Source organism: Thermobia domestica, chromosome 6 (genome assembly GCF_964235325.1).
Source record: "Thermobia domestica chromosome 6, izTheDome1.hap1.1, whole genome shotgun sequence".
Classification (NCBI taxonomy): domain Eukaryota; kingdom Metazoa; phylum Arthropoda; class Insecta; order Zygentoma; family Lepismatidae; genus Thermobia; species Thermobia domestica.
In genome coordinates, this window is record NC_137459.1 from 258551167 (window position 1) to 258578320 (window position 27154).

Here is a 27154-nt window from a genome sequence, read left to right on the forward strand (position 1 = left end):
TCTTCAACCCTCAATTTAGACTGTAAGGCAAAAGCAGCTACCCTACGATCTGCCCCATGGGTGTAGTTCTGGTGTATACAATAAATGAAATCGTACTCACAGTTCTGTATGCTCTCAAATTAGCAAAGTACTTGCTTTTCGGGACAGTGAGGGATCACTTCTCAGTGAAGATGAAAATGGTTAAAGTTAAGATTAAAGTGAAACAGAAGAAAAGAAAAATAAACCACGTAACTCGTAAGAGAAGTTAGTCTAAAGTGAACTTAAATACATTATGTCTAAAACAGCTGACGTTTATCAATAAGTATGAATATTTTTTCTTTCTTTTTTTCTAAGTTATAAAAAAGTGATTTATGAGAACGAAAAGACTTCAATAAAATTTGCATGCAAGAGAAATTAATAAATGATGAGAGAACGCAACGAAATAAATTTAAGAAAAAAGAAGTTATAGTTAACTGGAAGCAATGTTGACATTACACACTAAAGTTCTCTCTTTTTAAGATCAAATGTTGTACAGGAAAAGTTCTACAAGTAAAATAACGTATAAATAGTAACCGTCTAGTACTAATATGAAACTCCACTCCCTCGTCCAATCTTTGTTTAATTCTTGTGAAAATCGTAATTTAATATTTTTCTCACTTCCTCTAAAGAAGACAGCCACACAGACTCGAAGTATTAGATATCCAGTATAAAACCGGTGTGCATCATACCTTACGTGTGGTATAGAGGTTTCAATAATGTATTGGTTAGGTTTCGTTTTGTAATTTTGGTTGTTTGGTGGAAAATAGTGTACTTTTTACTCGAAGAACGAACCGATACTGTGGAATTTTACACAAAGATGTTCTTCATAAAAGATTAAGCATATGTTTTCAGCAAACTATCCTGGTTTTAACAAGATCTCTACAAGCAGAACAATTCGAGATTTGTATAGGAAATGAAGGACAACAGTATTCGTTGTAAATGAAAAAAGAAATAAGCCTCCTGATCTCAAAACTCCGGAAGTAATTGGCAAAATTGGTAGTGACAACCAGAAGCCCCAGAAAATCGATATCAACATGCACGGCACTGCTTGGCAGTCAAGTTCCGCGAAGAAAATTCGTTGGAAATGAAAACTGGCCTGCACTGCCCTAAGCATGTTATACATAAACAAGTGTTTTGGTTAAAATCGCCGATTTTGAGGCTCTGTAAAAGCAATTCTGTTAAAAGTAGAAATATGAGGTTTAGAATTTAAGGAGATATCTGAGAGATGTGCTCATATACCAAATCTCACATTCCTAGCTTCAACCATATTCGAGTACCGGATCCCTAAAATATGCAGTTTTCTGGCTCACTGATTCACTGACTCACTCATCAAATTAATTAGGTACTTCCCAATGAGATAAAGACGTGAAACTTTGCATAAAGGTACCCTATAATGACTTGAGTATGTAAAAAGTCCGAAATGTGAGGAATGTGTTACGGGAAATTTTTCATGGGCAAAAAACTGTCAGGTAAGCAAGAAATCGTTTCACTCACTCACTCATCACATTGATTAGCTAGATCCTAATGAGATAGAGACGTGAAACTCTGCATAAAGGTACATTATAATGACCTGAGTATGGAAAACGTCCGAAATGTGAGGAATATGCTATGTTTTTTTTTTTTTTTAATAGGTGAAAAATTGTCCGTAGTCATTAGTTACTTCTCAATGTGATAAAGATGTAAAACTTTCCATAAAGGTACCTTATAATGGTTTGATTATCAAAAATATCCGAAGTTTGAGGAATGTGCTATGATTTTTTTTATGGGAGAGAAACTGTCTTTAGCCACAGAGATCGGTTCATTTACTCACTCATCATTGATTAGGTACTTTCCAATAGATAGAGACGTGAAACTCTGCATAAAGGTACCTACTTTATAATGACTCGAGTATGGAAAACGTTCGAAATTTAAGGAATGTACTATGGGATTTTTTTTATGGACGAAAAACTGACCGTAGCCATTAGGTACTTAATGAGATAAAGATGTAAAACTCATAAAGGTATCTTATAACGGTCTGAGTATGAAATTTGAGGAATTTGCTATGGGAAATTTTTAATGGGCGAAAAATTATCCGTATAATCAGAAATCGGGAACGATTCCGTTGTTCAACACAATATGTGTATAGTGATAATGTCAATCGTCCGGGTGGTCGAGTGGGTTAAGGCGCGTACATAGTGCCGTAAATTTGGTGGTTGGAAACTCAGACAAGGAAAGGTAATATATTTTTTTTCGGTGAATATTTTTCCTTTATTGCAGTCATTGCTATTAAATAGATATTGAAATTAAAATTGATAAGCAAGATAACGTACAGGTAGGAATGTTTAGAAATAATAAAGTTTTCCAAGAAATTAGAAATCCAATTTTTCGACTTTTGTATGAGATATGGAGATATGTTGGTGGCAAATATAATTTATGTTTACAAGCTATTTAAAAGATGTATATCATTAGAAGTAAAACCCGAGGCAGTATGAAACTGCGCCGCATGCGCGTCACGTAATGAACTCCGTTATTTAGCAATGTGGAAGGGTAGAGAACAACTAAGTGTGTTGAAACACCAGCCATGTTTAGTGATATAGCATCGAGGATTCAACATCAAGGGTTTTGGGGCCCTGTTGATACTCTTCGTATTTAGGCAATGAAAAGTGAGATGTTAGCGATCGTGATTTTGTAGCTCGAGTAAATTAATTCGAAACTCGTTTGGACATAACTCTCTGACATGAATTCAATAGAAGAATCCCTCCCCGCTGGTGTAGTGGCTAGCATGTGCGCCTTTGTTGTACAGGGTCCTGGGTTTGATTACCGGTGGGAGAGCCTTTGGGAACTAATGTTGTATGTAGCACATTATGACTCCTTTAAAAATGTACAATTATACATTTATAACCAACAATATGCCACAATTGAAAATCTCAATATACGATACTGATATGGTGAACTACAAAAAGAAGAGAAATCTGAACAAAAACACCAGAGGTGGAAAAAGTGAGCCAAGTTCGTAAGCCTCAAAAAGTGTCGAGATGAGGATGGATGAGCCAAGTTCCTTAGCCACTGAATCTGAAACGAACACTGGAACTTGGCGCGAGATGTCAAGGAAAATGATGTTAAGGAACGTTAGAGATAGTGGTGGTGGGCATAGTGGGTTGGGGCCACCACCAACCTAAGGAATTTCAACTTCACTAATGCGATAAGACACATATTTACTGCAGTAAGATTGATGGTTCGAAACTAGAAAAGGAAAACTTATAATCCTCCACGTGCTGTCAAGGAAAATTATGTTGACGAGCCTTAGGAATAGTGTTTGTGAGTGTGGTGGATTTGGGAGACACCACCAACCTTAAGGCTGAAATGTCCTGACGGTGAAATTAGGAAAATATATCTTGGTGTACTCGAATATGTTAGACACCTCGCGCCAAGTTCCAATGTTCATTTCAGATGCAGTGGCAAAGGAACTTGGCTCATCCATCCTCATCTCAACACTTTTTGGGCTGACGAACGTGGCTCCACTCTTTGCACCTCTGGTGTTTTTGTTCAAATAGATATTATCTTGTTTGTTTATTAAGTTGTATATTTCCATTCAACATGTCACCGAGTTTAAAGAGGTACCTGTTTTCGATGAAACTAAACTAAAACTACAAAGCTATAATAGTTACTTGCTCATTGCAACTAACTCTTGTCTGAGATCGTTAATACTTAGTTGGATTCCTCAGTTTGACAGACGAAGCATGACTTCATCCGTCAGGCTACATTAATACCCACAATGCTTGTTACTGGTTGCAGAAAAACCCATATATTATGCGTGAGGAGCGTCCTCACCAGGAGAAGGTTTGCATCTAGAGTGCCGTGTCAGGGATGCGCATTATTAGCCCTATATTTTTTACTGTCTCAACAATACACTATATCAGGAGATATTTGCGTTGTACTGCGCACAATTTAACTGAAAATGAAAAGAGGTATAGTGTAACTCAAAATATCTCACATATTCAATCAAATTATGGTGCGCATCAATGTAGCGTTTCTCAACAAGTTTGCCAGCAACAGCTGGTATCCCCGACCATCAGACTTGTATTATCTTGTACTTTGTATTTATTGAAAGCTTTGAAAGGTAACATTTATGCTAACAACCCTCAGACAACCCCTAAAACATCACAAATGCAATACAAAACATTTCTCTTCAAGAACTAGGGCGTGTTTATGAAAACACGATCAGACGAGAGCGGAATGTCTACAAAGGGCATTTCCGGTACCTACTGTCATTTGAATCATTCAAATCATTTAGCAACCGGTTCTGTAATTAATAAGGTAAACTGATTTAAGTTAGTATTAATACTATTGCTCTATGATCTATTATGTATTTGTACATTGTTATTATTATTTATTACAAAGACGATAGTAACAATTGCTACCATTAAGTCATACAGTTAGCTTATTTTGACATTTTGTTTAACTAATTCTAAAATTAGAGACCACAAGACTAGTTGATGTTTAAAACATCTAAAGATTGATTTCTTCTCAACTTCACAATTAGCAGCAGTAGGATGGTGTTGCATCCCATTCTTCTAAACACTTTCCTATATCCAGCGCAATAACTTCATTAGAAAATTAAAGTATTATGTCACAACCAGCATGTGAAATTCTAGGGGTACGGAGGGAAGTATTGGGATAATTCATCCCACTTAATGTTGTTGGAAGAAACTCTCTCCAGCAGTGACTTACTATGGGTGAATATAAGTGACATTATTGGCAGAAATTTGCAAAGTATTTTATTACAATTCATGTGTAATTATCATGTTTGTATGCACTTAATAAGTGAAGGAGTACTTAGCGGTATCTTTAATCTTATATAGCTTAATAACTGTGGGTGTTCAAATATGTGAACTTTCTACGTCGAAAAATTCCAGTGTCAAGACTTGCTTTTACACATCTCCTATCCGCCTCCACTTCGACTGTTCTGATTACACACCCACGTCTTAACTACAGCATGTCTTAGTTGTCAATCTAAAAGCTGGAATAGAATATTATATCTCGGGTATTCTAAAAAGGGAGCCCACAACAACAGAGTGTTATTCTTCAGGTCAAAGCAAAAATCCTATATAAAGCATAGCCTCCAGGGCCTCCTTCAGCTGCTATAGGAAATCAAAGTTTCACTATGTGGCAACATCACAGATTAATATGTAACCATTAGGATTGCTCTACGAATTCATCAAATAGTTACATCGATTGTTATGCTAATATATATATATATATATATATATATATATATATATATATGTGTGTGTGTGTGTGTGTGTGTGTGTGTGTGTGTGTTTACATTAGTTTCATCCAGAAAAATAACGCTATTTTACATTTATAGTACATTAAAATCTTTATTTAAGGAAAAAATACAGATATTAGTAAATTTCCCGAATTTAATATACAGAAGAGCGGAAGAACCATCATTTGTAAATAAGGTATTAATATGAGTTTTGATATTTAAAGCCAGAAGAGGTCTGTTATTGAATTATAACTTTAGACCTTTTGATTTACTTAACTGAAAGATTTATTAAGAGCTACAGATTACAAAATCAAGACTTACAGTGGTACAAAGATTATCCCCTGACGGGATACTGACTATGCTACCCAATCCACAATTCAACGAATAACGTGAAAAGACAGAATAAGGATCAACTTACAATGCAAACGCCAAATGCAATCACATGGTCCTTCTTCTTTCAGGAGAACTGTTGCTGTAAGAAATTAAGCTCTGTTGTTCGTTTGGTAAGATGTCTGCGGTTGATGGACGGATAAGGGAATGAATGCTTGAATCATCCCCCGCTGCTCCAACCCACCTTTTTTTTTTTTATCTAGAAGTTTATCTCGCACTTAAGCTTATTTACAGTTTTAAATTTTATTTTAAATGCCAATATCAAAGATTAAGTGTTAGCATGCGGGGTCATAATTTGTCTCGCCAGTTTTGGTTTAGTTCAGTTCCGATCCAGTTTTCACCTGTTACTATTTAATGTTTACTCCGGGGTGTAAACTTATTTTTTAATCGATAGAGTCGTCTGTTGTCAGAAAATTGATTTTATATCACTTTTGCAACTAACTTCTTCTTTCTTCCTGACGGATTGTTGACAACATATGTACTAATTCTTTAAAAAATAGTGCTAAAGAATTTTAACAACCAGTTCAAGAAAACCGGATGAATGACACCATTGTTTATTATAACAGTTACAGCTTAGCAAGCTGAACTAGGTTAAACTATGTTACTTTCTTTGTATCTTTTAAACTGTGGCTTACGCAAGGGAGGAGTTTCTGGGTTTTAACCCCCACTCAGCAAAACATTATGGAAAAATGATCATTTACAATATTAAGAGTATGCATATAAATTTCGCTCATACCCTGAAATGATAAAATATGGGTGTTTAAACCCTCTCCCTACTGGCGAAATTAGGTATCATTTTTATACACCTCCCCCAGGTTGACGGGCTGAATTGGGTTGAGTTGAGTTGAATTGATTTTGAATTTAACGTCCCCTTTCAGCAGCGAGGCTATATGAGACGGGACCTACTGATTAACGTGGAATCCGAACCCGCCGGGAATCGAACCCGGGTCTCAGGGGATGAATTGGGAAATTGGGATTAAACGATATCTTAAGTATCACTGTTCATTTCAGTGACCCCGAAAACTACGGATTTGATACTAATATCGGTCATTTTCCATCATTTTAAAATATCTTCTCCACCCCCCACCCCCACCCCTTAAGTTGCAGCATCGAAGTGAAATGATAAAAACACTTCCAGACTAGAATCTCATATATGTTGAAAATTTGATCAAGATCGCTCGGGTGGTTCAGAGTTATGAAGTACAAACATAGTCAATTATATAGATAGATGATCTTTCTACTCATATTTATTTTAAGTAACCCCTCTGCTGTCATTGAATATCTAAAGTCTGAGGATATTTGCACTTAACCTTGTTTCTGGATCCTTCATAGTAAGTACGTGATTTTAACTTGAATTAATTTTCTGCATAAGCTGTGGTAAATTATCTTACCAATAATCACCATCCCAAATTGCCAGATTTCTGTTCCGCTCGACTGTGCAATACAGCACTTGTTGTTGGCACACATCCACACTTATAAACCGACTGCTTGATTTTATGGAATGAACAAGGTCTAATGTCTCCTCTCTACTGTTGTATTTATACAATGAACAGGTCTTTTTTTGACGCACTCCAATATAATCTAAAAGAAAAACATCGAAGTTTTATTCAATTACTTGTAATTATAGGCTCATATAGGCTTTTATATATATATATATATATATATAATTAGGTACACTTCACTATTTCGATTTAAATTTAAAATAAAATCCTTTCAAGAAATATATTAGGCTCTGTAAAAAGTATTAAGCATCTTAAGTATTTTTATTATTATTATTATTATTATTTGAAAATAGCATTATACAACCACATATGCACCATTATGTTCGATGGCCTGTGATTTTTGGGCAACACCGTAATCTAGTCACTATAAATCTTTTGTGTTTCCTAGTCAAAAAAAAATTGCGTAGGCCTCTTTTGAAACTAATTTCACCCCATTCAGGGACTTTTGCAGAGACCGAAACGAATTATAGTGTGAGAATCCGGGTCTATCGCTTCGATCACTATCTTTCTCATATATTGTTATCGTAGGTTATCCACTTTTCATCACTTGTGAGCAACCACTTCAGAAGTGGCTCGAGTTCGTTACGTTTCAGTAGAGATTCACGAACAGAAACCCGATCAGATAAATGGTTTTGAATCAGATTATGTAGTCCCCAAACGTCGAGCTGCTTCTATTTTGCCAGCTTTCTCCAAATAGTTTAATACTATTTGGTGATGGACGTTCAGGTTCTTGGCGATGTCATAACTGCGTATATGGCGGTCTTTCAAGTCTTTTGGCAGAACATCATCCACTTATGCTATGATTGGTCGTCTACTGCTAGATGCACCTTGGACATCGAATTTTCAGAGTGAAAGCGACTGAACAATGTTTCAGCTCTTGTTTTAAATAACATCACAAAAACAGCACTTTTTTCATGAGCCTGCGCATCTTTGCTCCTTTATCGAAATAAAATTGTAAAATTTAGCGCATTTTAGCAGAAAATTCACCCGTCTTCACGGCACAATATCGTACGTTTGATTATAGAATTCCAACATTTTCTGTACTCTACTAGCTTCAAGTTTCAACAGTCGAATGACGTTATGCTTCATCCGCTGGAACTCGTATGGTGAGATTTGGGATACTAACCTAATCTCGTGTGCAACAGGTTCAATACTTTTTATACCAGCTTAGGCTGGTAAAAACAGAAAAAGAAAAGAAAAAAATCAGTGTAATGTTCAACGTTATGACCCTAGCTAAAGACAAGTTAATGAAGACGGAAGAATAATGGAAATATGAAACTGAGAAGAAAGAAGAGAGCAGCGAGCCTAAGCGATTAGCGCCCCCGCCTTCGCTGCGGTAAACCAGGTTTCGACTCCCGGAAAGGGCATGTGGCTCGAATTCCAGGTTAATGTATAGGTTTACATTCATATAGCGACAATGTTCAAAAGGGGACTTAAAATAATATTGAATAAAAAAAAGCTCACGAATGTAATAGTATTTGGTATACAACGAACAACAAATTACGAAGTATATTCTATGGCCTTTTAAAACTTACTTCATCGATAATTTGAATATTGAAAAATTCTTAGTATTTTTGTACTGAAGCGCCACTATTTGTTTCAAAAAGCGAGTTCTTGCTATTTCTGCCCACCATCTTCTATCCGACAAACAAAAGGCTCATTTATGAACAAATAGAGTCTATCAACATTGTTTTCTACTTGGCTGGAAGAAGTTGATTCGCCGAAACCGCAAAAACGTTTGTTTGCGAAACTAGGGTTGGCGCCCCACTCAATAAATACAATCTTGTTCGTAACTTTCGAATTACCGACAGGAAAAGGTGAATGTAATATAACTTTTTTACTTTCGAGGGTCGAAAGGAGAGAAGAAAGTATGATAATCTTAAGGAAAGTCAAATTCAAGATTTCACCGGATTTATATGTTTTATGGCCCATAGATACCTGAAAAGTGATGTTCGCCCGTTCGTCTTGACGTACACTCGCCTAGAGACCATAGCGATCAATGTATCCCAACCAAACTTTAAAATTAATGTTTTTATGTGATTCTCCAGGGGTGTTTTATGGAATTTTCTTTGTACAACCAAAATTCTTTATATTTCATAAACAACTTTACAAAAACACACCATCATATGGCATAAGTCACTTTTCTGAGAAGAGGTAGTTTTCGATTTTGTCAAAATCGACTGTGGCGATTCGTTCAGCATAAATATTTCATTAATGACCTGACAATATGGCATAACTCGTTTGTTCTCAAAAGTCTACGAGAGTTGCTTTATTTTTGGGAGTAAGTTTCTTTTTTTTCTTCTTCTTCTTTTATTATTTCGGACGATTTTTTTCAAAAACGACTTTGGTAATTTCGTTTATATTTCATAAATAAGTAATTCATTAGTAATCCTATAATGTGCAAATTATTCCGGATGAAAAAGTTCACATGCCGTAGTTTACTCTTGGGATTTTTTTTGAGTACTTTCTCCATAAAAGGTACAGGCCGCCGCATTAAACTTTCTCGCTTCAATTCTTTCAACTAAATCATGTGCTGAAGTTATTAATGGAACATTTTCTTGTGAAATAAAAACAAAATTATAAAGGGTATCCGGAAAATTTTGCCAAAAAAAAAAAAAAAAAAAAAAAAAAAAAAAAAAAAAAAAACCACTCCCGAAAGTAAACTACCTCTTGTAGATTTTTCCATAACAAAATGTCTTTTGCTATATGTTAGGGTTATAAATGAGATATTTTTGTATGAAATAACAAACTCACAGATGTCGTATTTCACAAATCTGTTGGTAATCTCATCCCAAGAGTCCAACTTCCCTTTGTTAATATTCTCATGGAAGTTAATTATGCAACATTATAGGAATATTAATGAAATATTTATTTATGAAACATGAACAAAACCGCCTGAGTCGTTTCGGAGAAAGTAGTATGAAAAACAAACGCATTCCATGAGTAAATTACACGTTGTGAATTTATTCGTAAGGAGTAGTTTACGCAACATTCTAGAGTTATTAATGAAAATTTTATTTATTAAATATGAGGGATACTGCCTAAGTTGTTTTTCAGGAAATCAACCGAAAAAAGCTAATTAGAAAGATCAAACTATCTCCGTATATTTTTTTAAGGACAAGTGAGTTCTGACATATTTTCGGGTTACTAATGCCATATGAACAAATTCATCTGAGTCACTTTCGAGAAGATTGTTCGAAAGAAACTCCCCCAAGAATAAACTACTCTTCGTATATTCTTTTTTTAGGGAGAAAATGAGTTATGCCTTATTATCAGAATATTAATGAAATATTTATTTATGAAATAAGGACAATACGGGCTGTCATTTTTTTCATAAATCGTCCGAAAAACATATCCCCAAGAGTAAAATACCCCTTCTTGACTTTTTCCAGAGAAATGACTTATACCACAGTATGGATGTTACTGAAAAATTGATTTATGAAATATAAACAAAATCGTTAGGGTCGAATTTGAGAAAATAGCAAATTTTGTATTTTTTTCTTTTCAGTAAACTACGGTACCCTTATCTTTAGGGGTAGGAAGAAAATTCGGAAAAACCGCTTGGAGAATCACATTAAAACCTTAGGTTTAAAATTTGGCCTCGATATATTGAGCGGTATGGCTTCTAGGCAAATGTACAATCATGTCCAAAATGACTGTCGCATATCTATAACTGTCTTGTGGGAACGTAATTTGATCATGATTTTGCAGGGTACATTTAATACTGTGTATAATCAGGAAATGTATATTTGTAGTAAATTTCATAGGAAAAGAATTATAAATACGTAAACTAGAATGAGTAAAACAAAATATTGCTAAATGAACAAGGAAGTTTTTTCGTTATTCTTATTTACTGCTCTTTCGGCATTACCACATACAAGTCTGCCGATTATACACATACTAACATTATAAGAAATACCGGGCGAAATCGTTATCAAATTATATTCCTACAATAACATATGTATAGATATGCGATAATCATTTTGGACATGAGTGTAAATAAAGACGAACAGACGGACAGATGTCGAGAAATCACTATTTCGTATTCTATTTATTTTTTTGGCTCAGGTGTGTAATTTTGTAATATTTCCTGCTTCAAGTTTTATATATATATATATATATATATATATCACAGTCCTACTCCCAAGACCATAGATTTCAAGGCGCTGAGCCACCATCCTATTTGCTACCGATTGGAAATGGCTCTTCCATAATTATATTGGTTCTTCTGGAGCGGTTAACGTCTATTTCGTTTTCTTGTGTTTCAAGTGAACTTGTCCTTAAGAGAAGTTGTTATTTTTGGACGATCAGTGTATTTGCTTGTAATACTTACACCACTTTGTGACTATCTTTCACGAGTCCGACGCACTGCTTCGCCCGATCGCTGAGCGATTTTTCACTCTCTTCTTTAAAAATAACCATTTGAATACGTGCTTCGTCTCTTAGTTAACAGTTTCTCTTCCGCATTTCATACTATTTGCATGTTCTTCATACTATTCAAGTGGTTCATGCAAATGAAAACAGTAAAATCGCATGTCACAGATTTGCGTCCAATTTTGCCCATACTGCGCCACGATTGAATAGCGCGTACACAACTGTTCGTTGAAGTAAAGACACAATTACTGACAAGGATTCATAAACGGAGCACTAGGTGTCTTTGAAACGACGCATCATCTAAGTGTGACGTTAGATGCCTGTTCATTAGTTACCTGTTTCACACAAGGAGCTTTCTTCAATAAATTTATCTCGATGTCAACAAGATCATGGATTTTCGTATCCTTATATGAACAACGTTGTTTATTTTCGAAAACGAGTACAATAAACATTTTTTTTTTATGGGCATAGTGTCTTTTATATGGAAAATTCTGAAAAATCAATACTGTGCTCAGACTTTTGACAATGATTGTATACTAATCGATACATTCCAGTGAGTAGAATGAAATGATATGCGTCACTGTAAAAGCTCATGCGTAGTTTTTGAGAAAATTAGAGAAAAAATATGTAAGTCTAAAAGTTAATGTTGAACGAAAAAGTATATTCTCATGAAGATCTTCATTATGATACTAACAAGACGACAGTACATTGTATGGTTAATGATGTATATAGCCCAAAATTATTTATAACTCTTAAACTTTAATTTCTCTTTAGCCAAAGTATCGTCCAAAGATAAAGTATGTATTACTTAATAGATCGGATAGTGCCAGTGGTGTTATTTTAATTTTTTAACTCGTTGTATATATATACAGAGAGAAAGAGAGAGAGTTAAGTTGAGTTGATTTAGAGTTTAACGTCCCTTTCAGCAGCGAGGCTATATGAGACAGCAACCTACTGATTAACGTGGAATCCGAACCACATGAGCTCCCACCGAGAATCGAATCCAACCCGGGTCTCCCACGCCAAAAGTGCGTACGCGAGAGAGAGAGAGAGAGAGAGTGGATGGATAGATATAGATCTCTTAGGAAACAAACCATACAAGGTAGACAAAAGCAATTTTTTCAGTGGATAACCACAAGTGCCAAGTCGAGACCAACACAGTATCCTAATATAAGGTGGAGTGAGGAAATTAGGTACCACTGCGAATATCTTGGAAACGAATTATTATCAACGTAAGATGGTTATCAAAAAATATTGAGAAAATCTTATTACAGCAATGGATCGACAATTGTTGATAATGATATGCATGCGTTTCAAATATAAATAACCCTCATCACTACACTTATGTGATCCCAGTTCTTCTTCTTGATATCTGGACATTTGAGATTAAGAAATAAACGCTTATACCTTGTTCTGAGAGATCATGTGTTTAATCCTGTAGCTGTAAGAATTTCTAGAAACAAAGATAGTTAAAATAAAATTCTTTGTTCCTGGCCATAACTAGGTAAAATTTGCTGTTATGTCTGGGTATAACAAACGGTTCTGCGAACTCGAAATATTTTAACAACTGGTTCTAGGAACCACTGGCTCTAGGTTAACTGGAACCGTTGCGAACTGGCTGACTAGCACCACTGAATAGAGCTTAAGGACAGATGTTGATGCGTAGTTTCCGAGAAAATCGACAAAAACGAGTTTTTGTGGCATTAAAAACTATGTCGTTCATGCCCAATAATAATTTGATAGTTCTACTGAACAGACTGTTCATACCCATAATTATGTATTATACAAAAATACACCATTAACTATCAGATCATGTCTTCTTCTACTAGTGACACAGACACACCTAGCAGCGGCAGACATACTCCCAACAGGTGCGAACATTGACATATTACTTTAATATGTTGCAACATTTGGTTATATTAATTCGATTTTCACCAATGTTCGTGTATCTTTTTTAAACTAGAAACGTACTGAGGAATCAAAATTTCGTAATGTGGGTAGTTAGAATTCCATAATATCCACTATTTTGATTAGTTCAAAAGTACACAGTTTAAAATTCAATAAACATGTATCGAATATATGACAACATAAATACATAAACAGTATACCCAAAGGAATAAATTATCGAAATCATCTGTAGAGTAACACAATTAGAAATGAATAAATATACCATGGAATATACAAGCTTTAAATAACATTAAGGAAGAAGAACATATCACCTGGAAGGTAGCGCTGTAATAAACTTATTTGTACATTATTTTTGGTGTGCCCAGCTCAGACAATTTAGTCATTTCATTTTAAAGGCTGCTGCTTTTCCACGCATAATGTGAGTAAGCGTTGTACGTTCTCGCAACGAATATATCAGCAGCGGAGCAGATGATAGCAGTCGACGGCCTTGGCCGTCGCCAGCAGCCAATCACAATTCTACCTGCGCTTACGTCACTCGGGTAGGTGGGACTCACGTGAGCAGCAGGAACAAAGAGGAAGCTGCATGACGTAGCCGGCATTGGGCGCGAAGACTCCGATTCAGGACCAGCACTTTACATATGCTGCTCAACAAACTGCATAGAAAAATGTAAAGTTGTGTATATCCATTTGTATTTTTATACTCAGAATACATCCACATTTTCTGTTGTAAGAATTTTATCTGTCACTCGTAAAGAGATGTAAGTATAGTGCTCAATACCAAATATAATCATTATTTTATGCATACCATTGGCGATATTCTGACCCGGAAATTGTCACCTCATGCTCGTCCATTGTGTTATGCATGGTGAGATATATTGATATAACCGAAATATTATTATTTTATGTTCTTTTTCAGTTCAAATGATGCTGAAGTTTTACTCTATTCATAAGTTTAAGGTTATTGTTTGAATTTTTGCCTATGTGTGGTTACCGATGAAAGAAGCTATTACTCTTGTGATAAGTTGTTTCGTCGTTAACGCTCGGGCGAAATATTCGATCAATAACTACTTAATGTAATGCTTACTCTACTTGGATCTCTATCCTATAGGGTAAACATCACAGCACCTCAGAGAGAAAGCTTTTGAATTGAAACGGGCTGTTCCACATAGTATATTCACATTTTGTTTCTTCTGATTACCAATCTCAAAAATTACTACGTTTTGTCTAAATACAAGATATTAAATGCTTTACAGTGTATTTTTCTCCAATTACGGTATTCTAATTTTTAAGTTCTATTGTAGAACTATGATTTTATTTTTGGGCTCTGATTATCGAGGTAACTTAATGATGAAGTAGAAATCTAATAAGCAAGTCTATTTTCTCAATAATGGCAAAATGGATTCTTGACTATTTGGTACGTTTAAAGGCAAAGGAAAATTCCGTATTCATGAAACCATAGCAAACTAAGCACTGGATATTGAACAACAGTATTAGCGTTTAAAGGAAAAAAACAGCCCAAAGAAGAAAAATATATAACAATCGATAATTTCAGTGAGGTGAACAAAATAATATAAGTGAGTGCAAATCCTCATGCGTAGTTTTCGAGAAAACAATATTTTTTTTTTAGTTTTTTGAACCTCAGGATATGTCTATGCTATACAATAATCACGCCACCTATTAAAATCAAACTGATCTTGAAATATACGCAGTGGCGGATCTAGCCCGGGGCCGGGGGGCTTAGACTGCGCAGGTTCTTGAGTGACATAATAATTTAAGCTATTATTTATATTTTTTTGAAAGTTTATGGTAAATTCATGATATACCTTTATAGTCTGGGGTCTGGCTGCCCCCAGTTTTAACCTACTAGATACGCCTCTGGATATAGCTAATGAATTGTTTCATTATGAGACTAGCAAGACAACAGTATACAGTTTGGAAAAAAAATTGAGTTTAACGTCCCACGATTATGGCTGTTAAGCTAAGAGAGACCATCACTAAAGGAAGTGAATGATGATGGAAGAAATGGTGGAATGAGAAAGCAAGGGGAAACGGGAGTATCCCAAGGAAACCCACGAACACGATGTTGTTCAGCACAAACTCATTTGGCCGGGGATCAAACCAGGGAGCCCCGCACCATAGGTACGCGCTTTACCACCGAGCCACAGTTACCCCAGTATACAGTTTGGATAATATGTAACCCAAAATAATGATAAGCTCTCAAAACATTAATTTTGGTTTAACTATGATGCTGCCTGAAGATAAGACACATATCTATTGAGAGATCACATCGAGATGTACAAAATACTCGCTTGAAGGCGAATTCTCGAATACGCAATTTTCAAAAAAAAAAAAAAAAAAAAAAATCGAGAGACAACAAGAGATGCCATTCGTTGCCAATCTGATGTAGTTGATAATTTCTATTCTGTTGGAATAGATTTTTTCATTATTAACTTATATTCTGTATAAGAAAAATATGAACCCTTTAGTAGCAGATATTGAATGTACTGTTCTTCAATTTCTCCTAACAATGACGCAATACTACTTGTAATCTTTATACAGATTAGCAACATTAACGTTAATTGCAATTTGCATTTCCTTATGTTTCCTACACAATACTCACTCGAATCTTGAGACTGAACCGCACATACTTCATATATCGCTCCGCCTGATAATTTGGTTGTTTTATAAATTGAACGTTTAGCATAGAGATAAGGGTCTTCATTTACTTTTTCATTTATTGGAACAACGCCTGCAAAAATAGATATCAAAAGATATAATTATAACATCATATACTATCATATTAGATATTTTATAATAAAGAAAAATGAAGAATGATAGAAAGAAATAACTCCAAACGTACATCATAAAAGAAAAAAAAATAGAATTGACTGGGTTGTGAACGACGTAGAGAAATGATAAAATCATTTTAAATTTCAGATATTGTGGTACTTCTGTTACGTAACTATAAGGAACAATTCAAGACTCGGAATTCCTTATTCAACACTTCCTATTGTCTTCCTTATAGCTACTATTTCTAACATGGTCTCATTTTCTTAGAATTTACAATTTTTTAGAATACATACATTGATTAATATTCTGTGAGTTAGGTGCCTGTGTACAGCTGCTTGTTAGTTTGGGGTTTAACGTCGCTTTCAGCATCGAGGTTATCTGAGACGTGCATCTGCAGCTTAACGTCCGATTTAAACTATTAGCTCCCACCGGAAAACGAACACTAAACTCCTGCGTCAAAACTGCGTATGCTAACTATGAGTTCGATTTCCCTCTGGGAGTAAATTTGATTCAGATCCTAGATTAAGCTGTACGTCCACATCTCGCATAGCCCCGTCACTGACAAAGCAGTGCAAACAATTAACAAACAAATAAATAAGCATATATACACAGGAGTTACAAAGCAGAAAAGAGGGTTACATTAGTTAATACCAACATCCAATAGCGAGGACTTTAGAACAAAGCATTATTACAATTAAAACATGTCCTATGAATTAAATTGGTACGAAGTGCATGCTGCCATTGTCATGGAATAACCACTGTGTATTCTTATGCTTCGACCAACGAGAAGATTCATCAACCGCGTTATTAAAACTATTTCAGAAGTAGTAAAACCAGGACATGAGATTTTAATCTATTTACAATGTGCTCTGGAAGCCCGCAAGTGCAGGGAATTATTATTATGTATTTCTAATGCTGCATTTATTGTTTGTTGCTGAGTACGATTTATGACATTATGACAGATGAGATCATCCATTTTCACCTAGAATAGCAACATAGACAATGTGCCCTATAGACTAAAACATACAGCTTCGTTTCGTTGGAAATATTAGATTGTACACACGCGAAAGAAAGAAAATGTGGTCTTAGTACGTCCACATTATAGTGCTGGTGGTATATTTTGATCATATGTTGTATCATTATTAGTAGCAAAACTGGAAAGTACTTTGTGAATCTCAAAGTATTCAAAATATTATTAGAATAAACCACAGTTATATATAAAAGAAGCATTGAGGAAAAGGATAAGCGTATTTTTCGGGTTTTTACGACGAAGAACCATCATATATTCTGTGTGGATTATTGTATGTACTTAACGGAATGGACAAATGAACACTAAGAAAGAGCTATGAAAAATTAACTGGAAGAGTATGAAATATATGTATGAAGAAGAGCGGAGAAAAAATTGTAACGGTAGTTGGGGAGATAACTGCAGTGATTTAGGATTTATATTTCTGGCCTTTCAGCATCTATGGCCATTTAGCCCGTCACGTTTGAGGGATGACGTCCCTCGGCGAGCACACTATCCGGGAAAGGGAAGAAAGAAAGGGTTGGGAAAGGAAGGAAGCGGCCTGGGACCTATAAGTTAGGTACCACCTCGGCATTTGCCTGGTGTGAATGAGGAAAATCCAGGAAAACCTCATTCAGGGTGGCTGGCCTGAAAAAGCGTTTTACACTTTTTCGGCCGAGTGTCCCCACTGAGAATCGAACCCGGACCGCTCACACTGAAGGCGAGAGCGTTAGCGACTACGGTAGGCGGGGCCACGGGAGATAAGTGCAATAGTAAAGATAGTTACAAGGGGAAAATTCGTTAGCTCGTTATTTTGACAAATTGTTTTATTAGGGCTGTAGTGAAATAAGGTACAAGAAGAAGGGGAAACGAAGAATACAGTTGATGAACGGTGTTAAAAGACAGGAATTCTTACGTCAAAACGAGGAGATTAGACGAGGACTGTAATGCACGCAAACTTCAGAATTTGTGTCAAGTGACCTGTCACAACTAGCAAAACACATGATGATGAAGGTCGCACTTTTTTCTCTATTCTTTTGTTAAATTCATAAAGTATATAAATCTACCTCTGTTTCTTTACTATTCATGGTGAGCTCCTTCGTGGCTAAGCGGTTAGCGTACGCGCCTTGGCGTGGGAGACTCGAGTTCGATTCCCGGCGGGAGCTCATGTGGTTCGGATTCCACGTTAATCAGTAGATCCCGTCCCATATAGCCTCGCTGCTAAAAGGGACGTTAAACTCAAAATCAACTCAGCTCAACTATTAATGGTGTAAAATATCCTAGCCTGAGTGAAAAGCGCGGATCAGGAGCCTGTCTATTTGAATGTGTTTCCCAATTATGGGGGAAAAAAGTCGTTCTTCACGAATTTCAGCAAATCTTCATTATAAATACAAGCTACATTTAATTAACGTTTACCAAGTTTTTTCCACGTATTTTACGTAATTCTTGTTGTAAACAGCATTTTTTTTTCCTTTCCGGTAAGTTCAAGCCCCACCTTTGATACTCGGAAAGCAAAGGTCTGTACAGAAAAACATTTAACATGCTTACTGGCAAATCAAAGTTCACTTCCATTCCAACTCTGTTCACGATCGGACGAGTTATGTAGATTGCGTACAATATCTGTACTGTCCTTGAGATTATTATCTTAAAGAACAATCACACAGAAAACCAAAAGATGAATGGATAAAGGAACTACGTAACAACGTGTTAGTTTGTATTGTCTTCCTTCAGTGCTCTAGCAAAAGTACTTCAAGTAGGTAGGTAGGGCCACAAAGCCCGTAGAGCAAGAGAAAGATATTCAGTTCCTTTCTCTGTGATTCAAAAACAATATGGAACACGAAACTTCAGCTCGAATGGAGAAGCAGAACTTGCAATACTACATATATAAGAACTGTGTAATTACGGAATTAACTATATAAATAAATAATAATACACACAAGTAATTACTTGCAGACGTCAATGAATATTCCTTGATGCACGACACTCTGATTTCTTCTAATGTTAATCAAACAAATCGTTCAAAAAATGAGACGTTATATGATTTTTTGTTACCGCCAAACTTTTAGCTAATTACTTAGCACGTCTTGGCCCCATGGCCATACGGCGCGCGAGGAACATGTTTTGTTTTCTCACTATTGTCTGTTATTTTTTTCATTAATCAATTTATTTATACATATTTCTGGGAATTAATGGCATTTATGGCCTTAAGCTGATCACATATGAAGGATGACGTCCCTCGGCGAGCACAGTATCCGGAAAGTGGGAAAGGAAAGAAGAGATCTGTTACCTCATCTCAGGTACTACCCTGGCATTTGCCTCGTGTGAATGACGGAAACCTGCGAAGAACCTCACTCACGATGGCTGGCCTGAAAAAGCTGTTACAACTTTTCGACCGAGTGTCCTCACCGGAAATCGAACCCAGGACCGCTCATCAAAAGCGGGAGTATTAGCGATTTTTTCATTAAGAAATGGGTCATGATGAATAATTAGTTGGAGTAAGTCATGGTGATTGATAGGTTGAAATGGGTCATTTACTGTTAACATACACTCAAAATTTGAAACACCTGATACACGCCTCGCTCCATCCACGACGACGGCAGATAATTCAACTACTTTATCATTATTACTATTTTTCTTCCTATTATTATTATAGTGTGCCTTAAGTAGAATAAAGTTTCGGGGGTGCTACGAACAATGAGATCAAGACAACCACATGCACATGCACTAATTTGCCTACCACGGTAAGTTGTGGTAATAGTATTGGTTAGGACAGAACACAAATTAAGACACAGTTCTACTGTTAAGGTGTATGAAGATAGAGAAGAGGTCAGACTAGATGTTAAAGATTTACAAGGAGACCTGATACCTGTAGATACCTGACGTGTTCTTCAGCTACTGCATCCTCTTGGAATCTGGACACTCCAACTATATGTCGTATTACGCCCAGGTTTTTAGGTCTGAGTTCTCTCACTTTATTCGAAACTATCTTCCATGTACTGGTCCATCAGGTATGTCCTAAGATGTCAGCCTCTGAATGCTCCAAAACGCTGTTGGTATCCCTCAACTTCAAACTGTTAGGCTTTGCCTTCACAACAGTAATTCTTGACAAAGAGAGAGCGGGCGGGTGATTTTCCTGAAGAAGGTATATAATCGAGACCGAGAGAGTCTTCTGACCTTGATGACCTGGATATTTGAGTAAGAGGAATTGCTATGTAATCAATATTCGACGACGGCGTTTCCTTGTCTTTGGCTCTCTACTTGACGGACCCATGTCAAGCCAAAATGCTGACAAGGGAACCTTCCGAAAATGATAGTTGCAGAGAAAGATGGGACCTATGCCAATTGAAAGAGCTGTAACAGAGATGTTCATTTCCAAAAAATTAGCTGCCCATAGCAATAGGTTCAAGAAATATAAGGGGTGGAAGTTCCGGAAACAGCAAGGTTGGACAAAGGGGGAAAAGTGCAAATTCCGCAAAAAAAGGGGGGCACGGCAAAATACAATGCTGACAAGTGATGTATAGAAAGAGACTTGTCACAATAGGTAACAAAACAAATGAAGGCCACCAGTAGGGTTAACAGTGTTGCCAAATGCAATGAAAAGTACATGTTTTGCAAAGAGCACTATATGAAGTGAATGCAATATTCAGTGTCAACCTGTAATGTAGAACATAAGATATGACGTGTATAATCAGTGGTACAATCTAACAAAAGAAAATAGAAAAAACAGAAATACGAAAAATACGGAAAAGACGAAGTTATCCATAATGCGCCACATTGGTCACGAGCTGTGCATATTAGAATGAACAAAACAAGAAAGCACCAACTATGCAATAAACCGACGTACCTAGAGTCGAAAAGAAAAACGAGTTCCAAAGTTGGCAACACTGGCCATGAAAATCCAGACAATTCTAATATAGTTAGGCCACTCGCTTCACAAAGGCCAATTCCGACTACAGGCATTAGCCTTCGCATCATTTGTACATGCTCGTCAACATTGTAGCGTGCAATTGTTCGATGATACAATGATCCAAACAGAAGATACATTTGCAGTGTCCACAGCGGAATACTGCCAATCCGTCACACATGGTACAATGATCGCCTGTGAATGTTTCGAAACAGTACTCTAGAGGTGTCGGAACCTTTGGTGTTCTTTCTATCACATATCCACACCTGTAGAAAGCAAACATAATCAAAGGCTTGATCTGCTGTGTGCTGCTGTCTGGAGTACTATCACCGCCTATATGATATATCCAGAGTGTCCCACCTAACTCTGCGACTGAAATAGTTTCAAAGCGAAAAAATGTGCCACATCCAGTTGCGCAGGAATATACCCATGTCAGCGAGCGACAAACTTCTGTGAAACGCAAGTGCCCCCAAGTGCCCCATAGGGTCCCAGGGGGCCAACTTCAAAATTTCAAATAGCACCATCGGTCGAGTTATATTTCTTCGATAAATCTTGGAATATGCAACAACGCACATCAGAAATATTTACTATATGGGATTTCAAAATGGCCGCCAAAAATATCTGCTCGGTGATAAGAACAACGTGCATTTTAGGCGGCCATTTTGAAACCCGTTCTTCATATAGCAAATGTTTCTTATAGGCGGTATTGCATCTATCCAGAGAAATATCATCCGCTTCCTGTTCTCATTTGAAATATTGCGGTTGACCCCTCGAGCCTTATGATGGGGGCCCTGGGGGACTTGCTTCTTACAAAGTTTTCTTGGTCCTCGACATGAGTACATTCCTGTGCAATTGGATTTGCAAGGTCTCTTTTCGCTTCGCAGCAATTTGAGATCGCAATGTTCAATGCCATGTTAAGACCAACATATATTTGCGGAGGCCATTTTGAAAACCATGCTTCATATAGCAAATGTTTTCTATTGGTGTTGTTGCACAGTCCATGATCTCTCAAAAGAGGTACCACTCGGTCTCTGTTGCCATTTGAAAGTTTGATGTTGGCTCCTGGGGTCCTATGATGGGGATCCTGGGGGCACTTGCTTCTCACAGACTTTTATCACCCCCTGACATTGGTACATTCCTGCACAACTGAATCCGTCACATTTTTGTTCGTTTTGCAAATTTTTTAGGTCACAAAGTTTGGTGGGACACCCTGTATATTCCTACATACGACCCAGCCATGACATAATGTTCACTACTTCTATTATCGGTTGTTGGCTCAACCCAACCATTTCATGTTCCCCGACTTGACATTGCCTCAATCACTCTAGTATTGATGCATTCCGAGTGATGCCTGTTGCCGGAATTTTCTTTTTGTGAAGCGACTGGCCTAACTATATTAGACTTGCCTGGATGTTCATGGCCAGTGTTGCCAACTTTGGAACTCGTTTTTCTTTTCGACACTAGGTACGTCGGTTTCCTGCATAGTTGGTGCTTCTTGTTTTGTTCATTCTAATACGCACAGCTCGTGATCAAATGTGGCGCATTATAGCCAACTCCATCTTTTCCGTATTTTTCGTACTTCTGTTTTTTCTATTTTCTTTTGTTAGATTGTACCACTGATTATACACGTCATATCTTATGTTCTACATTACAGGTTGACACTGAATATTGCACTCACTTCATATAGTGCTCTTTGCAAAACATGTACTTTTCATTGCAGTTGGCAACACTGTTAACCCTACTGGTGGCCTTCATTTGTTTTGTTATCTATTGTGACAAGTCTCTTTCTATACATCACTTGTCAGCATTGTATTTTGCCGTGCCCCCCTTTTTTGCGGAATTTGCACTTTTCCTCCTTTGTCCAACCTTGCTGTTTCCCGAATTTCCACCCCTTATATTTCTTGAACCTATTGCTATGGGCAGCTAATTTTTTGGAAATGAAAATCTCTGTTACAGCTTTTTCAATTGGCATAGGCCACATCTTTCCCTGCAACTATCATTTTCGGAAGGTTCCCTTGTGAGAGTGAAGTGAACAGAGTATGGACGAAATTACTTAAAAAAAAAAAAAAAAAAAAGTCTGTTTGTAATTTTGTTGCGGTACTTTCAATTTCCTTATACAGAATTGACAATGGATAACTTCCTTGCTAAATCAATGTTTCACAGCAAATAAGAAGTCGTTTTATTATCTCTGGGTTCCTGTCACAACATTTCCACTTCTGGCGTCTACTACTCAAAAATCACTATTTTTCAGCGTCAAAGGTAGTTTCACAGGGCTTGGTTGGATGTCGAAAGCGTTCAGTCATTGTGGGACTGAACATAAATATGTTAAAGGCAGCTGGAAAGCGTTAATAATATGAGAGACGAGAAGAGGCAGAGGAAAACTGATGAGTCTAGATAAATGTCGCAGTCTTCCCACCTGACATCTTGGATGGAATGATGTTTCACTTGAAAGTGTACATAATCTCGTGCGTGTTCGTCCTGTTTTCTAAAATAAAAATTTCAGACGTGAATACTAAAAACCAATGATCAAAAGTTGACGTGTAGAATAGTATCAGGTCATGATGAAAAACAAACTTATAGGAAAACAACAAAATAGTATTGAGGTCAATATTGTGCAAAAAATAAAATTAAAATATTAAAATCAATGCAATGATTATATATAATTGATTTGAATTTGAAAGTGCAAATTTAGTTTTAAAAAATAACATCAATTTGTTTTGAAAATGATTCAATAGACAATTAATTATTTGATTTCTGTTATGCAGTAAAGGTAATTAATAACATATATATGAAGCTTGAAATTTTTCACTATTACTGTACTAGGAAATATTGTGCAAAAAGGAAAATAAGTTCTTGTTAATGTCAATTTGAACGAAATAAGAAAAGTGATCATAAAATATTCAAACTACATTCTGATCTCTCTAAAATTAGTAAAATTGAGTCAAAATTGAAGATTAGGAAATGTAGGTAAGCGCTTTAGTTTCTAGATAAGTGTATCAGTTTCCTGTTGCATCGTCTTAAAAATAGTGTTATAGCATTTCTGCTTACTTCAGGAATTTGTAAAAATTATTTAATGGTTACTTGACATAGGATGGAATAGATTGGACAAAACTACGTAGAATAATAATATACAATAACCTTATCTTTAAATCTCATAGATAATTCTTCCATACCATTAAATGACTAGTATATCTATCTATCTATATATGCTCGTTACATGATTTTGGTCCTCTCTGGGGTCTTCCTTAGTAACGTTACCTCTAGTCGCTCTTCTATCTTTACTTATTCATCCCCAAGAGGATTTTCCTGAAACATCGGAAGAACACAGCATCATCCCGAAACCCTCTAAATTTGTAGTATCACAGAGGGTCCTCTCACTTCCCACTACATAAATATGTTACTAAATTTTAAATTTGTAATTTGTGAATGCCACTGTTTAATTTAAAAAAAACAAAACTAGTTTATAAATAAAACACATTTACACCCTTCTACACTGACTTTGCCGAACACTACAATAAAAAAAAAAAAAAAAAAAAATCTTCCTTTCTGTTGAGTTTTATAATATATTGTTAAACGTAAGTTACTATTTTGAAAATTTTCTCCAAATTAACATTTAACGTTTTAAATTTTTCTTGTTTAAATCACTAACGCCAACTATTCGGCTTTATTTAAATAGTGTGCGCTGTGAACCAGATGCTGTTCCATAAACCAATCCAACCTCAAGCAGTATGATCAAGCAGAATTTGTTTATTTTTGTAATGTAGAGAAATAGAAATAAAAATCTCTACTAACTGAAAAAAAAAAAAAGAGTTAGATTTGAAAGAAAAGTAAAATAAATTCAAGCTTCAATTTTTATTTTAAAAATGTAGAGAAAACGAGGGACAAAAATAAGATTCAATACAGAACGCTGAAATAAAATTATCAGCGACGTTAAAGAACAGTACATAGAAAGATAGGCAATACCTTATATTTCTTATATCAGTATACCTATGGTTATAATCTAAATTAGATTTAAACTGACTCACTACAATACTTCATTTAATGCATGAGTAAAACGAATTGCCTGTAGGAAAAAAAAAATACAAGGAACAGAGAAAGAATGCTAAGAGCATAAGGTTAAAAAGTTAGATCGGAAATAATCTGCTATCATCAAACATATACGAGCTGTGAAGTTACGATGATCTCTTAGCAAGAAAAGAAAGAGTGCTCACGTATATACACTTGTCGATTTAATGGAAACACGAAAAAAGTGCGACTACCAAATTAATTTGCTGTTGGACCATATTTCGCCTCTGAATAGCTCTGATGCGTCGTGAAATGAAGTCTTAGAGGTTGTGAATGGTAGCAAGTAGATTATTATACCATTACACGTGCAATGCATCACTCTGTTCCGTGAGAGAACGTGCAGGTGGAAACCTGCACTGGATGTCCGTCTTCAAAATGGACCACAGATGTCCAAGTATGTTCATGTCAAAGGATTGAGCGGGCCAGGGCAGGTGTTCAATTTGATCCCGATGTTCCTCAAGCCCTGCTGCAACAGCTCTAGCAGTGTGAATGAGCGCATTATCATCCTAGCATATAGCGTATTATCATTGCCCGAAAACATCTGGATCATACGATGCACATAGTCCCCTAAATTACGATATAACCATGGGCAGTAACGCGGTTGATTACCGTCAGTGCAGGATCCACTGAATACCAAGTTATTGCGGCCCACAGCATTACAGAGCCGCCGCCACGTTTCACGATTGAATGGAGGCACTGCAGATCATACTCTTCTTTGGTTTGAAATAAGGCGAACGATCACTCATTCGACCATTTCACATGTTTCCAGCCATCAAAAGTGTACATTGTGTGTTAGCGGCACTATAGCCGTAGTGTTAAACGTTGTGGTCCCTTATCAGCGGTTTCATCCGTGCAACCCGACTCCGTATGTTCATGTTACGTAACTCGTGGCAGACTATGATACTCGTTTGTTCTTTGTGACAGTCCGCATTAATGCTCGGCGGGACTTGTCACTGAGGATTTTCTTCCGATCACTATTCCTCTTCGCTGATGTGCTTGGGCTGTGAGTTTTGTAGGCCGTCATCACCTTGAACAGACGCAACACACTCAACAATGTTTGCCACTTTCGCCACGCTCGCATCACATAACCGAACGTCAACAATTTTGCCTCTTTGGAAATAGAGACGTTACCCATTTTACACAATTACTATCTCTTCAGTTCACTGCACATTGTTTCATGTTCCTCACGTAGTACGAAGTATGCCCTAACACATCATCACCAACAGTCCGGCGCTGCGATCGCCACCTCCCACTTGCTAACACAGACATCTGATGTCTTTCCAACTCCAGCCATTAAATTAATAAGTATTTGTATATAAGATAAGAAATGCTAACATGTAGAAAGAAATTACCGATTTGACTAAGGATTCTTCTGTTTGAGGATCTGTCAAGTCCACAGAAAGGATATTATTCGAAATAGCAGCAAAGCATCTTAACTGATAGATTACCAAAATGTCTTGCTGTAACCCGTCATGCAATTTTCCCATAGATAATCTAGAATATAATAGAGCCACACATTTTAGTTTAACTTTTGCAATTTTAGTCCAAGGAACGTGGCATTTATAAAGAAAATTTCTCCAATACTAATGTCATTGAAGACACCAAGGAAATCTCTTACTCACCCTGATTCAAAAAGTTCACCCTGATATAGATATTCATACAATGGAAGTTTAAAAGATATCTCATATACAGAAGGTCGATCCACGTATATGTGTCAAATTTTACACCCGTACCCCTGACCACAGAAGCGACCGAACCAAATGGTTAAACGCGTGTGCTATACCTAGAGGTCCATTTATCGTCTGCCAAGCGAAACTGTGTATCATGTGCATGATGGCTCCAAAGGTGAACCGTTTTTGGAAGGGCTACGTAATTGGACTTTTCCACGCCAAATATTCGGTTTCTAAAATTCAAAAGCAGTGCAAAGAAAATGTTGTGCATTGGGTTCG

The 27154-nt window shown here is 36.4% G+C and overlaps 1 protein-coding gene across 8 annotated transcripts in view; it reads right to left on the reverse strand.

The window, feature by feature from the left end:
* LOC145688484 (uncharacterized) overlaps nt 1-27154 on the reverse strand; it is a 93664-nt gene that overhangs the window by 11280 nt on the left and 55230 nt on the right. For all 8 annotated transcript variants that reach the window (XM_081762784.1, XM_081762787.1, XM_081762782.1 and 5 more), the window contains exons 6-7: nt 16061-16189; nt 7048-7237 (exon numbers count right to left, since the gene is read on the reverse strand). In XM_081762784.1, coding sequence (XP_081618910.1) covers nt 7048-7237; nt 16061-16189 — 319 coding nt within the window. The remainder of the gene's footprint in view (nt 1-7047; nt 7238-16060; nt 16190-27154) is intronic.